The following is a 14,696-nucleotide window of genomic DNA, read 5'->3' as shown; positions in this document are numbered from 1 at the left end:
CAAAAACATTGTGACAGATTATTTTTAAAGAACGAATTTGGAACTTGACCACTGTAACCGAAAATGGATAGACACTGCCACACTTGGTGGTCCCAAACTGCGAGCCTGTGTGGTCTTTTATGGATAAGAAAAGAAAAGTTTTCCCAGCTACCGCCGAAATCAAAAAATACATTTCTATATAAAAATATTAAAAACATCATTTATTGATAAGCTCTAAAAACAGAAAAATGACATAACACAAGGCCTAGGCGTTTTGAGCATTTCCACGCAGTTAACCATGAGTGGTCTTCTTGGTGACAACGATGTGGTAGCCTTTAGTCTTTGCCTCTTTCTAGCTACAGCAACTCTATACCTAAGGCCGGGGTCACACTAGCGTATGGCATCGGATGCGAGAGCAACGGATGTGATCTGCTAAAGACCCTCGGCTCCTGCTCTGCTGCGAGAGGGAGCCAAGTGTCCGTGCTCTGTGCTGCGAGCCTCTCGCACAGCTGCGGAGGAGACGGAGAAAGTCATTTCTCCATCTCCTCCTCTGCCAGCGTCGGCGTATATCGCACCGCACTCCGGTGATATCTCGGCTCACTCACACCGGCAGAGGAGCAGATGGAGATATTACTTTCTCCGTCTCCTCCGCAGCTGTGCTCTGATCCTCTGTGCGAGAGCCGAGTGTCATTACCATAGGGCATCCGTTGCCATACGCTAGAGTGACTCCAGCCTGTATCATGAACGGACTTGTTGGAAATCTCATGCTATGACAAAATCATAAGGAAAGTCATAAAGTATGACTTAAGAGGGATCTATCCTAATTTTAACCCCTGTATAAATCACCTCTTATGGCACATGGTCATCATAGAATGGTGTTGACTAATTAAGACCCCCATCTATGAGCCGGAGGGAAGGGCCAGTCTGTTATACTAGGGTGGTCATGTATTTGTATGGCCGCCTTTTAAGGCTAGGGCAATATGTGCCTTGTGACACTGCCATCTTATGATTTCAGATCTGTGACCTACCACGACTTCAACACAGTCGCAAATGCTTCTGAATGTGTAGGATTTTCTGTCTCTGGCCGCAAATCAGATGCGATTCACTTGCAATAGACATCAATGCGAGTTGCACGAGTGTTATTGGTCGGGCGACTTGTCTGAGGATTGCTGTGGAGTTGTGTAGCACCAGCCTGAGGCTACGTGTGTACCTTGAGTAGTTGCAGTACATTTTTCTGCACCAGAAAACAGTGTCTTGGCAGGAAAAGTGCAGAATAAAATATGCTGCTTTTTTACGTGCTCCCCCTACATTCACTTAAGTATATGAAAAACGCTGCAAAAACGCTGAAGGAGTTGACTTGCTGCAGATTTGGAAAAACACTTTCACATCTGCAAAAAAGTCTCTTTCACTTTTGCTGGTACTGTAAAATGCTGCCATAAAAATCGTGCGGGGGTGGGGTGTGGAACAGAAAAAATCCAGGTGTGAACAAGCCCTAAGACCTGCATGGCGGTTGCTATCCCCATCAGAGACAGTTATTTGCTCAGTTGGCGAGAAGCAGGACCCCACGAGATAGGCTGATCGTGGTCTCTATGTGAAAAAGCCTTTAATTAATTGATGGACTTGTCTGTATAAGCATAAGCATTGGATGCACCTAATAAGGCTTGGTGGCCATGGTCAAACCCTTGAACTAGTCCTATAGTGTATGTGCCTGGGGTTAGGATTGGGAGTTTGGACTGGAAACGCTTTGATTTTACTGATAATGTGGGCCACTATATTAAATCCCAGCATACTGAATGAGCTAGTAATAAATAAATGATGATTATAAAGGGCAGATGATTTGTGCTTTGCACCCGCACGGAGTCCTGCAATCACACCGATGAGTCAAGACGAGTGATAGCACAGGAAAAAGACGATTAGACCATACATTAGGGATCAAAGGAAATCTTACTTTTGTTTCCAGCTATAAAACGCTGCTCAAAGCAAACATAATTGATATAATTCCTTTACATGCCCATTTCCAGGCTTACCGAACTAAGGATTCCATTAAAAATTCCACTCCAAACTTTTTTTTTTTTCTTCCTTCCTCTTCCCATCACTTTGAGGATGCTGAATGGATCTCCCGGCTGAGGTCTTAACATTTTCCGATGCAGTTGGCGTTAAACACAAAAGGTGATGCTGCAGAGCTGCGCTCCCCGCCTGCCTCGGCAGGCTCAGCCACTGAACTCACCTTTGAGCAATGCAGCAGAGCTCACCTTGGAATGAGTCAGACCATTTATCTCTTTTATGAAGAGGATTATCTCCTAACACTCTTCTGCTCGTACTGACATTTTAGTGTGAATCTTCAAAAAGCCATGACCTCAGCCCAGGTTTAGGCTTCAGATACATTGTACCTTTGAAGAACTACATTGTCTTATTTCTACGTGTTGGGGCAAAAGTTGTATCCTTCCATGACGAATGGGCGCTACAGTGGAGATCAGAAAGTACTAAAAATGCCAAAGCCTAGGAATGACAAACAATAGTAGATAAGCGACCTTAGGGAATGTTAGCCTTACACTTGGCATACGAGATTTGTTCCCTCCAGTTTGCATGTGGCCATGAAAGAGATGACTCCCCTACTACTCTGGAAGCCCTGGACGGATATGCCACTTTTTTATGCAACACATACAAAAAGAATTCAAAGTTTCAGAGACACGCTAATGTGTTTCCAGTGCTTTTCTAACAAGACTGGTGATCAACTTCTAAGGAGGGTTAATAAGCCGACACTGATAAATCTCCGTCATTGGGTGCCATGCAATAATAATCACACCCTGCAGCAGCTCAGTCAACGGACTTGTCTCAGGAAAGGAGCTAGGAAAGACGAACCCATTTATATAGAATCAAGAAATGCTCCAGTATATAATCTAGCGCTTACTAACACTAAACCATGGTCCTAAACTGCCCAGACACCTAAGATAACAGACCCAAACCAAGCAGCCTATGGGGAAATCAGAGATCTCTTGGGGAAAAGTAGTGCAACTTCTCGATAATAAAAAATATTTGCTTGAAAAAACTCTTTTTAAGAATGAAAACAGTGGGCATATCCTCCCTAACCGCCTAAACTATTCTCGAATGCACGTGGTGTTCATCATAAGTGAATGTGAGACCATGCATAGATATACAGAACTGCAGCTGACATTCTGCCACGTCTGATGATAGCTGGACACATGCTCTCCATCTTCTAAGACCAGTCCTATGGTAATATATTGAGATCTGCAAAGATCAGCTATTCATCTCCACATTAACAGACTACACACAATCTCTGTAGTCCCATCCTGCAGTCGCGCTGTCTTCCACCTCGCTTCTACGTCTTGCAGATTTGCCAGTTGCATGCTAGCGTACATGCTCTTTATGGATAACACAGAAGTAAATTGCATCCACGTACCCTCCGCCACTGATTATATGAGAATCGGAGATAACAAAGCGACAGACATCTTCCTGATGACCCAAGAACATCGCAAAGGGTCTTTTGTGAAGTCGGCCGCCATTGGTGTGCAGCTGGTGGGCTCGGATTTCTTCAGCCTGAGTAAAATATAACACGTTCCCGTCTAGTTGCAGCCAGGGCATCAAACTAGAAGAAGGGAGAAAAGTGAAATCATACGAGAAAAATAAGGTAATAAAACATTTACATTCTATTTAACCCTGGGATATGCAATAACCAGAAAGTTGGGTGATGGGTGTCTACCCTGTGGGACCCAAAGACCAGTCCACAGAGGTCTACAGAAGCATCTGATGGATATTTATTAATGGCGTATATGCCATGTGCACAGAGCCTAAGTGATGGGACAACCTACTACTGCGTCCAGCTGCCCAACATGCAACTTTTGGCTGAGGATGGAATGTGATGTGTGGCAAAACCAAAAATAATGCAAAACAATGGACTGTGTGCAATACTGCCTTGTGCTACGCCTGATTTTGGCATTTGTGATTAAAGTAATCATATGGGATTTTCTCCATAGGTAATAATTGTATTTTCAGCACATTGTGCAATGGTTACAAAGAGCTGCAGGGTACAAGTTATGGACTTTGAAAAGTCTCTGTGCGCAGCACAATATGGGGGCCTTGGCGTGTGGCACAAATAGGGACCACTGCATGGAGAGGGCACCTATTGGCAACGTATGCGAGAACCCACAGCTTAACTGCAGTATACAATTTACATGGTGAAATCAGGGACGGACATTAAGTTACCAAGTCTCCTTAAAAAGAGGTTGTGCAGCAGCTGTGGTTTGAATGCTTATTAGTAATGCACTTTGAGATTTGTCCTCTCAGGAGCCACTTACCCCTAATCACTGAGCTATGACGTCACCTACACTTACTATATATGTGGAATTTACAGTAGGGGGTTCAGTGGCCAATAGAAAACAATGAGATTGCAGCAGCACGACATTTAACAGGTTAACTTATTGGCTGAATGTTTGACTGTAATCCCACGAGTGGTGAAACCACAAATCCTGCTCCTACTGCGCAGGACAATGATTTGGGTGAAGGAGCACAGGTGAATAAATACCACAAACCACAGAGAGGTGTATAATCCGCCTGTGGATTTGGTTTACAGCATCTTTGGCCCTGTAGGATTTCTAAACTACAGACCACAGGACGGCATAGATGTCAGATGAAGCAGAGCCAGGGAGCAGGCAGAGCGCCACATTGGGTGCCAAGTACATAGTCCTCACTCACGGACGACATGAATGTAATGAAATACATCAGGATCATTGTCTGCGGGCTCGGAGATCACTTCTTGAGTGTAACAAAAAATGTTATGGGAGTTGTTAGCTCTTTTTGTTTTTTGGGGGGGATTTGCTGCCTTTTTCCTTACAGGAAAAAACAGTGTCCAGATTTTACATTTTTAATATTTTACATTAGGAAATGCTTTCTGTGCTCGCTGGTGCTTTTTTTAAAATTTTTAAATGCAAGATTAGATTCCTGATTTAATTGGTTTAAAGGGGTTGTCTACTGCCTGGACAACCCCTTCTTAAAATGCTGAAGTTCCCCAAATAAAATAATAAGCACTTATAATCACCTCCCGCCCCGGCGTTGTTCTGGCGATGTTGGCGCTGGGTCTCCCGATGCCGCAGCCAATCAGAGGTGACGGACTTGCTGCTGGCTTTACTATTATATCAGAGCGGATGTGAGCAGCAGCCGATCATCAACCGCTGATGTCACATGTTATGTCACATGTGCGCTGCAGCCAATGGCACACAAGATCCGGGAGATCTGGCGCTAACATCATTGGAACGGCACCGGTGAAGGAGGTGGGTATAAGTTTCATTTACTTTACTCCGGAGACTCGGGCATTTTAGAACGACTTGTCCCCTTTATGTAAAAAAGAGCACAAGCATTTCTACGCCTACATTCACACATCTGTTATATATATATATATATATATATATATATATATATATATATATATATATATATATATATATATATAATGTAGCGTGTCTAATCGACGGGAGATATGTGTCGCATAGATGGCTTGCCGCTGTGATGTAACCATAACTACCTATATGTCTGTCAGGACCTGTGGTGATGTCAGACCACATGGCTAATCATGTGATGGGTTACTGGGTGTGGTTAGCTCTATATAAGACAGGCTAATGTTTAACACAGGGGATATGTGTGGAGGTGCTAGCCTCCAGTGTGTTAAGGCTCCAGCACTGAGCCTGAAGGAATGGACACTTGTTTTTTCCCTTTTGCCTGAGTTAAAGGCTATTTGTTTTTCCTGTTTATGCTAAACTGGTTTATGAAGCAATAAACCTTTGAACTTTTGTTGGAACCTGCCTCCTAAGTGTCAGCCGTAGCAACTGAGTGAAATCCCTACAATTGGTGGAGAATGCGGACAGCGTTCCCAGTGGAGACGTATGTCTATTTTTTGGATGTCCTGGGTCAAGTCGGCTGTAAGCCAGCAAGCATTGCCGGGGAAAATGGAGGACCTGCTGAAACACTTGGTCCAGTCGCAGTCACAGCAGCAAGAGGCTAACAGGCTGTTTATGCAGCAGTTGCAACAGAACCAGCAAGAGACCAACAAGCTGTTGATGCAGCAGATACAACAGAGCCAGCAGGAGCAACAGCAGAGTCAGCAGGAGCAACGGCAGCAGATGCAGCTTCTGGCAACCGCCATCCAGGGCAAGACGAGCGCCCCAACCCCAGGTTTGGCTGATGACACCCACGTCCGGAAGACGGTAAGACGCGCATTACAGAAAATGACCCCCGGGGATGATGTTGAGGCCTTCCTGACGGTGTTTGAGAGGGTCGCTGAGAGGGAAAAACTCCCACCAGAGCAGTGGGCAGAGGTACTGGCGCCATACCTGATGGGAGAACCCCAGAAGGCGTACTATTATTTGACCTTGCAGGATGCCAAAGAGTATCACAAATTGAAAGTCGAGATTCTCGCACGTTTGGGGGTGACACTGACTGTTAGGGCACAGCGAGTTCACTGCTGGGCCTATCACCGGGACAAACCGCCTCGCTCCCAAATGTTTGACCTGTTGCACCTGGTCCAGAAATGGCTGCAGCCAGAGTTATGTACACCTGCACAGATGGTGGAACGAGTGATGATGGATCGGTTTGTGCATTCCCTCCCGAGGTCCATACAGACTTGGGTTGCCCAGGGTGATCCCCAGAATGCCGACGAACTGATCAGACTGGTCGAGAGATACCAAGGGATGGAAGGCTCCTTTGGGCGGCAGCCCATGCCGTACTGGGGGTCCCAGAAAGCTGCTGAGTCCCAAAAAGGGGTGGCGCGTCCAAGGTCACAAAGGGCGGGGGAGGTGGTGCCCAAGGTCCCTACGGGTGATATTATTTGCTGGAGGTGCCACGGGCCAGGACATATAGCTGCCCGATGTTCCCAGACCACTGAGCAGATGGACTGCAGCATGGGACTCTGTTGTTCATACTATGCGTATCCAGCCTGCAGTGTGAACTCTCCGCCCAACGAGGGACCTCAAGCGTGTCCCGTAAGGGTGAACGGTCGAGCAGCAACGGCGCTGTTAGACTCAGGGAGCTTAGTGACCCTGGTGAGGGCCACTTTCCCTCTCCACCTGCTCCCGGGAAAGAAGGTTGGCGTGCGGTGCATACATGGTGATGCCAAGGACTACCCTTTGGCCAGGGTGGACATTGAAACGGCATGTGGCACTGAGTCCCACATAGTCGGCGTCGTTCAGGACTTGTTGCACCCTATAATTATTGGCCGGGATTTCTGTCTGTTTTAGGATTTGTGGGGAAAAGGTTCTGAGCTCCCTAGCAAGAGTAGGGAACCAGTGAACCCTGGAAGGGTGTCACCACACCCAGAGACAGACAGGTTTCCTTTTTGTGTGCTGGTTGGGGATGAGGAGGAAGTATCCCCTGCATCTGACACTATGGAGTTAGAGGTAACCGGTGAAAATTTTGGGACTGCCCAACATAGGGACCCCACTCTGAGGGAAGCCTTTAATAATGTCACAGTTATTGACGGGGTGGTACAGGAGCCGGGGGCAGACACAAGGTTTCCCCATTTTCTGATGAGTGGGGAGTTGTTGTACCGGGTCACGAAAATTAAGGGAGGAGTTAGTAGAGCAGTTGGTAGTGCCGGGTCCATATAGACGGAAGGTGTTGGACATGGCCCATTCACACATCTTGGGTGGACACCTAGGGGTGGAAAAAACGCAGGAACGGGTTGTGCAGAGATTCTATTGGCCTGGGTGTCACCGAGAAATAGTGAACTATTGCAGGTCCTGCCCTACATGTCAGCTAACTGCTCCCACTCCTCATTTCCGGAACCCCCTTGTGCCACTGCCCATTATTGAGGTACCGTTCGAGAGAATTGCCATGGACTTGGTTGGTCCCTTAGTTAAATCAGCCCGGGGCCATCAGTATATATTAGTCATCCTGGACTATGCCACACGCTATCCTGAGGCAATTCCCTTGAGAAATTCTTCCTCGAAGAGTATAGCCCGCGAGTTGGTCGATGTCTTTTCCTGGACAGGTCTGCCGAAGGAGATCCTGACTGACCAGGGGACACCTTTCATGAGCAAGGTGATGAGGGAGTTATGCAAAGCCCTGAAAATCTCCCAGTTGAGGACCTCGGTGTACCATCCCCAGTCAGATGGTCTTGTTGAGAGATTTAACAAGACACTGAAGAGCATGCTGAGAAAAGCTATAGAGAAAGACGGTAGAGACTGGGATTGTCTCTTACCCTATCTGATGTTTTCCATTCGTGAAGTTCCACAGGCCTCCACAGGGTTCTCACCGTTTGAGCTTCTATATGGCCGACATCCGCGAGGACTCCTGGATGTAGCCAAGGAAACCTGGGAAGCCGAAGCCACGCCCCACAGAAGCGTCATTGAGCATGTGGCCCTGATGCAGCAGAGGATTGCAAAGGTGATGCCTATCGTGAAAGAACACCTCCTCCAGGCACAAGAAGCTCAGGCCAGAATCTACAACCGGTCTGCAAGAGTGAGGCAGTTCAATCCGGGAGACCGAGTTCTTGTGTTAGTTCCGACGGTGGAAAGCAAGTTCTTGGCCAAATGGCAAGAGCCATATGAGGTTGTCGAGAAACTTGGTGAAGTAAATTATAAAATTCACCAACCAGGAAGACGGAAACCATTCCAAGTGTACCATGTCAACTTCATCAAGCCGTGGCAAGATAGAGAGCCGACAGTAACTCCATCGTTGTTAAGCAACCCAGAAGGTGAGGTTGGAGCGGTTACTATAGCGGAGACGCTATCGAAGACCCAGAAACAACAGTGCCGGGAGTTACTCCAGAAAAACAGGGACCTGTTTTCAGAGTTGCCAGGACACACGAAGGTCATAGCGCACGAGGTCCTAACAGAGCCACATGTGCGGGTGAACGTGAAGCCCTATCGTATTCCTGAGGCTCGTCGAGAAGTTATCTCCAAGGAAGTGGAGCGTATGTTGAAGCTTGGAGTCATTGAGGAATCCAAGAGCGGTTGGTCGAGCCCAATTGTCCTGGTCCCAAAACCTGATGGAGAGTGGAGGTTTTGCAACGACTATCGGAAGTTGAATGAGGTCTCCAAGTTTGACGCTTATCCCATGCCCCGCGTTGATGAGCTCATCGAAAGGCTTGGGCCCGCCAGGTACATAACCACCTTGGATTTGACGAAGGGGTATTGCTAGATCCCCATGGCACAGGAAGCCAAGGAGAAGACGGCGTTTTCTACACCAGATGGATGTTTCCAGTATGTCCGGATGCCGTTTGGCCTACAGGGAGCTCCGGCGACCTTCCAGAGTGCTATGGATAGAATCCTTGCACCCCATAAGGCATACGCTGCTGCGTACCTGGATGATATCGTCATCTTTAGCCCGGACTGGGAGAGTCATCTGGAAAAGGTCCAAGCGGTGTTTGATGCTATAAGAGAGGCCGGATTTACAATAAACCCGAAGAAGTGTGCCTTGGGTAAAGAGGAAGCTAAGTACCTTGGATACATAGTGGGTCGTGGAGAAATAAAACCCCAAATCAGTAAAGTGGAGGCAATTCAAACATGGCCAAAACCAGTTTCCAAGAAGCAAGTTAAAGCCTTCCTGGGAATCGTGGGATATTACAGGAGGTTCATCCCAAACTTCGCCACGATGGCTGCGCCTCTGACTGACCTGCTAAAAGGGACAAAATCAGTAATGGTTAAGTGGTCCGAAGAAACAGAGTCAGCCTTCCAAGAAATGAAAGAGGCTTTGTGTAAGCAACCCGTTCTGATGGCCCCAAACTTCAAAAAAGAGTTCATTCTTCAGACAGATGCCTCAGATGTCGGGGTGGGAGGAGTCCTTTCCCAAGAGCTACATGGGGAGGAGCATCCTGTCCTCTATCTGAGTAGGAAGTTGTCCTCGTCTGAAAAGAACTACTCAGTCGTTGAGAAGGAGTGCTTGGCCATAAAATGGGCGGTGGACACATTACGGTACTATCTGCTGGGACGTAAATTTAGATTGATATCCGACCATGCCCCACTTAGGTGGATGAGGGAAACGAAGGGTAGAAATGCTAGGGTCACCCGTTGGTTTTTAGCCCTGCAGGACTTCTGTTTCCATGTGGAACATAGGGCCGGAAAGCTGCACGGTAATGCTGATGCCCTGTCAAGAATCCCTTGTCTGGTGGGGGAAAGTGCCAAGCCCCACGGCTTTAGGCAGAGGGGAGAGGTATGTAGCGTGGCTAAAGGGTGTCTAATCGACGGGAGATATGTGTCGCATAGATGGCTTGCCGCTGTGATGTAACCATAGCTACCTATATGTCTGTCAGGACCTGTGGTGATGTCAGACCACATGGCTAATCATGTGATGGGTTACTGGGTGTGGTTAGCTCTATATAAGACAGGCTAATGTTTAACACAGGGGATATGTGTGGAGGTGCTAGCCTCCAGTGTGTTAAGGCTCCAGCACTGAGCCTGAAGGAATGGACACTTGTTTTTTCCCTTTTGCCTGAGTTAAAGGCTATTTGTTTTTCCTGTTTATGCTAAACTGGTTTATGAAGCAATAAACCTTTGAACTTTTGTTGGAACCTGCCTCCTAAGTGTCAGCCGTCGCACCTGAGTGAGTGAAATCCTATATATATATATATATATATATATATATATATATATATATATATATATATATATATATATATATATATATATATATATATATATATGTCCCTTCTGTTACACATTTCTTATCCCAACCCGTTTCTGAGGATCAGGCTTGCTCATGTTTCTGCATATCCATCAATAGCGGATCGTCCATTTTACATCACTTTTCCATCCGTTTTTAACTTATCCAATGCTCTGTGTTAATGAGAAAAAAATTATTTTGCTTATCTGCTTGTCTTTAAGAACAGATGAGAAAAAAAAACAAAGTAAAAATGGATGTAGAATGGATGATACACGGGAGAAAAACGGTCAGTTCATGATGGATGTAGAAAATGGAAATGGATGTGTGAATGTAGCTTAAGTCATATACATTTCTGGGGAAACTGAGTGACAACCAACATGGCCATCACTAAAGGGAACCGGTCAGGCCTGATCACACTATTAACCAGCAGATAGAGGGTTAACACAGGTTAATAGTGTTATGAAGGAGCCTGGCCACTGTACTGAAAGTGCGGCGCTGAAAGAAAATTAATTTATCATTTCTCCCAGGAGCTGCCAGCTTTCAGTCATGCATGCTGAGTGCGGCACGCTTCAACACTGACTGATAGAGGGCTGCACTCTTATTTTTCCCCAGTGAGATCAAAATGGTTCATCACCAAAAAATGCATCACAGCAAAGAAAAAAAAGGCCTTCTGCTCTGGCTTTCTGGAAGAAAACAAACAAAACAGGATCTAAAACGCTGTGTGTGAACATACTATAATGGATAAAGGACTCCTAGTCAATGAGCTTTCTATTAATCAGCGAGTGCCCGACCTATAGGAGATTCCGGCCATTACAAGAGCAGCGCTGAGGATCACAATTCTAACTATTGAGTCACTATTATTGACTGATGTATCACAATCCCGGGGCAGTGATTAAACATCACGCAATAAAAGAAGCAAGCAATTATTAGAAAATTTTCATTTGAAAACATCTTCTCCATCCAGTGCATATCTCACCTACTCAGTGACCGGCGTGATTAATAAAAAGTCTGTATTTCAAGGCAGGAAATGAGATATGGTAATATTCCCCACGTGGTGGGGCTCAGGCACTGGTCACCCTTCAGGCATTTCTACACTTAACACCAGGCGTCTAGATTCTCAATGACAGCAGAGTCATTTCCCAGCGAACTCTGTCATCACAAACAGATGATTATGAAGCGGCCGTGGCAGACGCAGGAGATGTTTTATGGGGCAGCGGTTCCTGCTCGCACACATTTATCTTTGCTTTTCCGCTTGCAGAGCAGCAGGTACAAAGCGATCCGCTCCACGAGTTTTGGGATTTCTACTCTTTTCTTAATTGCGACATATATCACTGCGGGCGATACATGAAACTATAGATTGTGTCGGGTGCCGCCTTATACTTAACTGTAAAATGTCTTTTGTCCCCCCCCCCATTTTGCAACCTTCTTCCTTCTGGTGAAGACACCCACCTCCTCAGCACCTGGACATGTATCAAAGGGGATGACTACAAAAGCCCCCGATGTCAGCAGCTCTCAGATCGTGGAAATGGATCGTGCCTATATGTCAGAGCTGTGTGTAAATATGGCTCCCTGTGGAGACAAACTGGACTTTAAAACTGATTTATATAGGACATGAATCCACAGAAAATCAGCTTTAAAACACACTGACATCAATAAGAAGATGTGGCTAATGCCGACAGATGAGGCATGGTATGGAAATGTAACTAGAAGTATAATTAGTGAGGTTTATTAAGGTACGTGGCCCTTCTGCAGCCCATTTTCATATACTTTAGGGCATATTGATGTAATAAATGGGGATCTCTCGTACCCAAGATCACCCGCACTGTGAGCCATAGTGGAAGATGCTCTGTTAGGTCAGTACTACATATGTATTACATAAGGACTGTTCACTGATGGTCACATGCAGTACTAAGTGTATCCTGTAGTGGCCACTGCAAGGAAACCGAGCAGCTGACAGTAACTTCTGCCGACAGTTGCAGAGGTGACCCTAAAGGGTTCGTCTGGGATATTGACAGCCTATGCTTAGGATGGGTCATCAATAGGATGGGTCATCAATGTCTGATCGGTGAGGGTGCGACACCCGGCACCCCATCAGATTAGCTGTTCCCGATGCTGGTGGTGGCCGGAGCTGCTCAGTTGCGGAGCGGCACAGCACATGAACTGTACAGTGCCCACGCTGAGCACTGTATATCTGCCCCCATTCGAATCAATAGAGGGCAGCCGCGCAGTAACCAGCCGCTCCCAGTATCCTGAGCAGTTTCGCCCACAACACCACCAGATCAGATGATCTGATGGGGAGCCGGGTGTTGCACACCCACTGATCAGACAATGACGACCTATCCTAGCCCATCAATGTAAAAGTCCAGGACAACCTCTTTAGGGTATGATCATACATAGTGCTTTCTTCTTCAAGAAAAAAAAACAGTCTATGGCTAGAAAACAACAACAGAAATTACGCATCTTAGTGCATGGTTATCTCAATGGGGAAAAAATTGCAGTAAAAACACTTAGGCCGCGCTCACACGATGTATTTTTTTTGCCACAGTTTTCAGAAATCACAGTTTTTAATTAGTTTTTGGAGAATCACAAAAAAAAACAAAAAGGCGTTGTGTGAACAAGCCCAGAAAGAAATTATATGCGGCTTGTTAAAAAAAGTGCACTGCAGTTATAAAAAAAAAAAAAAGGGGGTGAATGTGATTTTAAAAAATCTCACTCACTTTGCTGTTACTGTAAAATGATGTATTTTTCCTACTGTAAAAAAAAAAAAGCATAAAAAACACTACATGTGAACTAGCCCCAAAAGACGGACATAAAGCGGACACCACATGCTATACAGCTGTGTAGTTTTGCGTTAGTAATAACTGAGATAAAATATAATAACTTGGCTCAGACTTAAAAGAACAATAAGACAAACACGTAAGCTAAACATTTTAGAGAACTCAGACTATAAGAAGACAGTAGTAAGTGTCACTTGCTTGCATTTCCACTTTAGTAGGACATCCCGCCGACAACGTCCATTTTTCCAGTTTTGAGAAACCCGTACTCTTTCCTTCACGGGAATTCCAGGAGCCCTGTAGACAAAGACCGCTGTTATTCCGCAAATCCTCGTCTGAAAAGCTGTTTGGTTGACATAAGGAATTATACCATTTTGCATGTCCAACTTCAAGGAAAAGTAAAGCTATGGTACATTTTCCTATAGTGAGACAGTTCAAGTTGTTAAAAAATGCAAAAAATGAACAGTATAAAATAAGAAAAAAAAATGATCTATACACTGCGTGCAGAATTATTAGGCAAGTTGTATTTTAGAGGATTATTTTTATTATTGATCAACAACTATGTTCTCAGTCAACCCAAAAGACTCATAAATATCAAAGCGTAATATTTTTGGAAGTTGGAGTGTTTTTTTAGATTTGGCTATCTTAGGAGGATATTTGTTTGTGCAGGTAACTATTACTGTGCAGAATTATTAGGCAACTTAATAAAAAACAAATATATCCCCATCTCACTTGTTTATTTTCACCATGTAAACCAATATAACTGCACAAAATATAGAAATAAACATTTCTGACATGCAAAAACAAAATCCAAAAAAAATTAGTGACTAATATAGCCCCCTTTCTTTCTGATGACACTCAGCCTCCATCCATAGATTCTGTCAGTTGCTTGATCTGTTTACGATGAACATTACGTGCAGCAGCCACCACAGCCTCCCAGACACTGTTCTGAGAGGTGGACTGTTTTCCCTCCCTGTAGATATCACATTTTATGAGGGACCACATGTTCTCTATGGGGTTCAGATCAGGTGAACAAGGGGGCCATGTCATTATTTCTTCTTCTTTGAGACCTTTACTGGCCAGCCACGCTGTGGAGTAGTTGGAGGCATGTGATGGAGCTTTGTCCTGCATGAAAATCATGTTTTTCTTGAAAGATACCGACTTCTTCCTGTACCACTGCTTGAAGAAGTTGTCTTCCAGAAACTGGCAGTAGGTCTGGGAGTTGAGCTTCACTCCATCCTCAACCCGAAAAGGTCCCACAAGTCCATCTTCGATGATACCAGCCCATACCAGTACCCCACCTCCACCTTGCTGGCGTGTGAGTCGCAGTGG

General features: G+C 45.5%; 1 protein-coding gene across 2 annotated transcripts in view; it reads right to left on the bottom strand.

Annotated features, from left to right (window-relative positions):
* Positions 1-14,696, bottom strand: part of FBXW4 (F-box and WD repeat domain containing 4) — a 206,249-nt gene that overhangs the window by 121,726 nt on the left and 69,827 nt on the right. Inside the window, exons 2-3 of one of the 2 annotated variants that reach the window (XM_077258610.1) lie at positions 13,566-13,661; positions 3,401-3,586 (exon numbers count right to left, since the gene is read on the bottom strand). In XM_077258610.1, coding sequence (XP_077114725.1) covers positions 3,401-3,586; positions 13,566-13,661 — 282 coding nt within the window. The remainder of the gene's footprint in view (positions 1-3,400; positions 3,587-13,565; positions 13,662-14,696) is intronic. The other variant, XM_077258611.1, reaches the window with a different exon arrangement.

This window comes from Ranitomeya variabilis, chromosome 4 (genome assembly GCF_051348905.1).
Source record: "Ranitomeya variabilis isolate aRanVar5 chromosome 4, aRanVar5.hap1, whole genome shotgun sequence".
NCBI classification, from domain to species: Eukaryota; Metazoa; Chordata; class Amphibia; order Anura; family Dendrobatidae; genus Ranitomeya; species Ranitomeya variabilis.
This window is presented reverse-complemented; position numbering and strand designations above follow the sequence as displayed.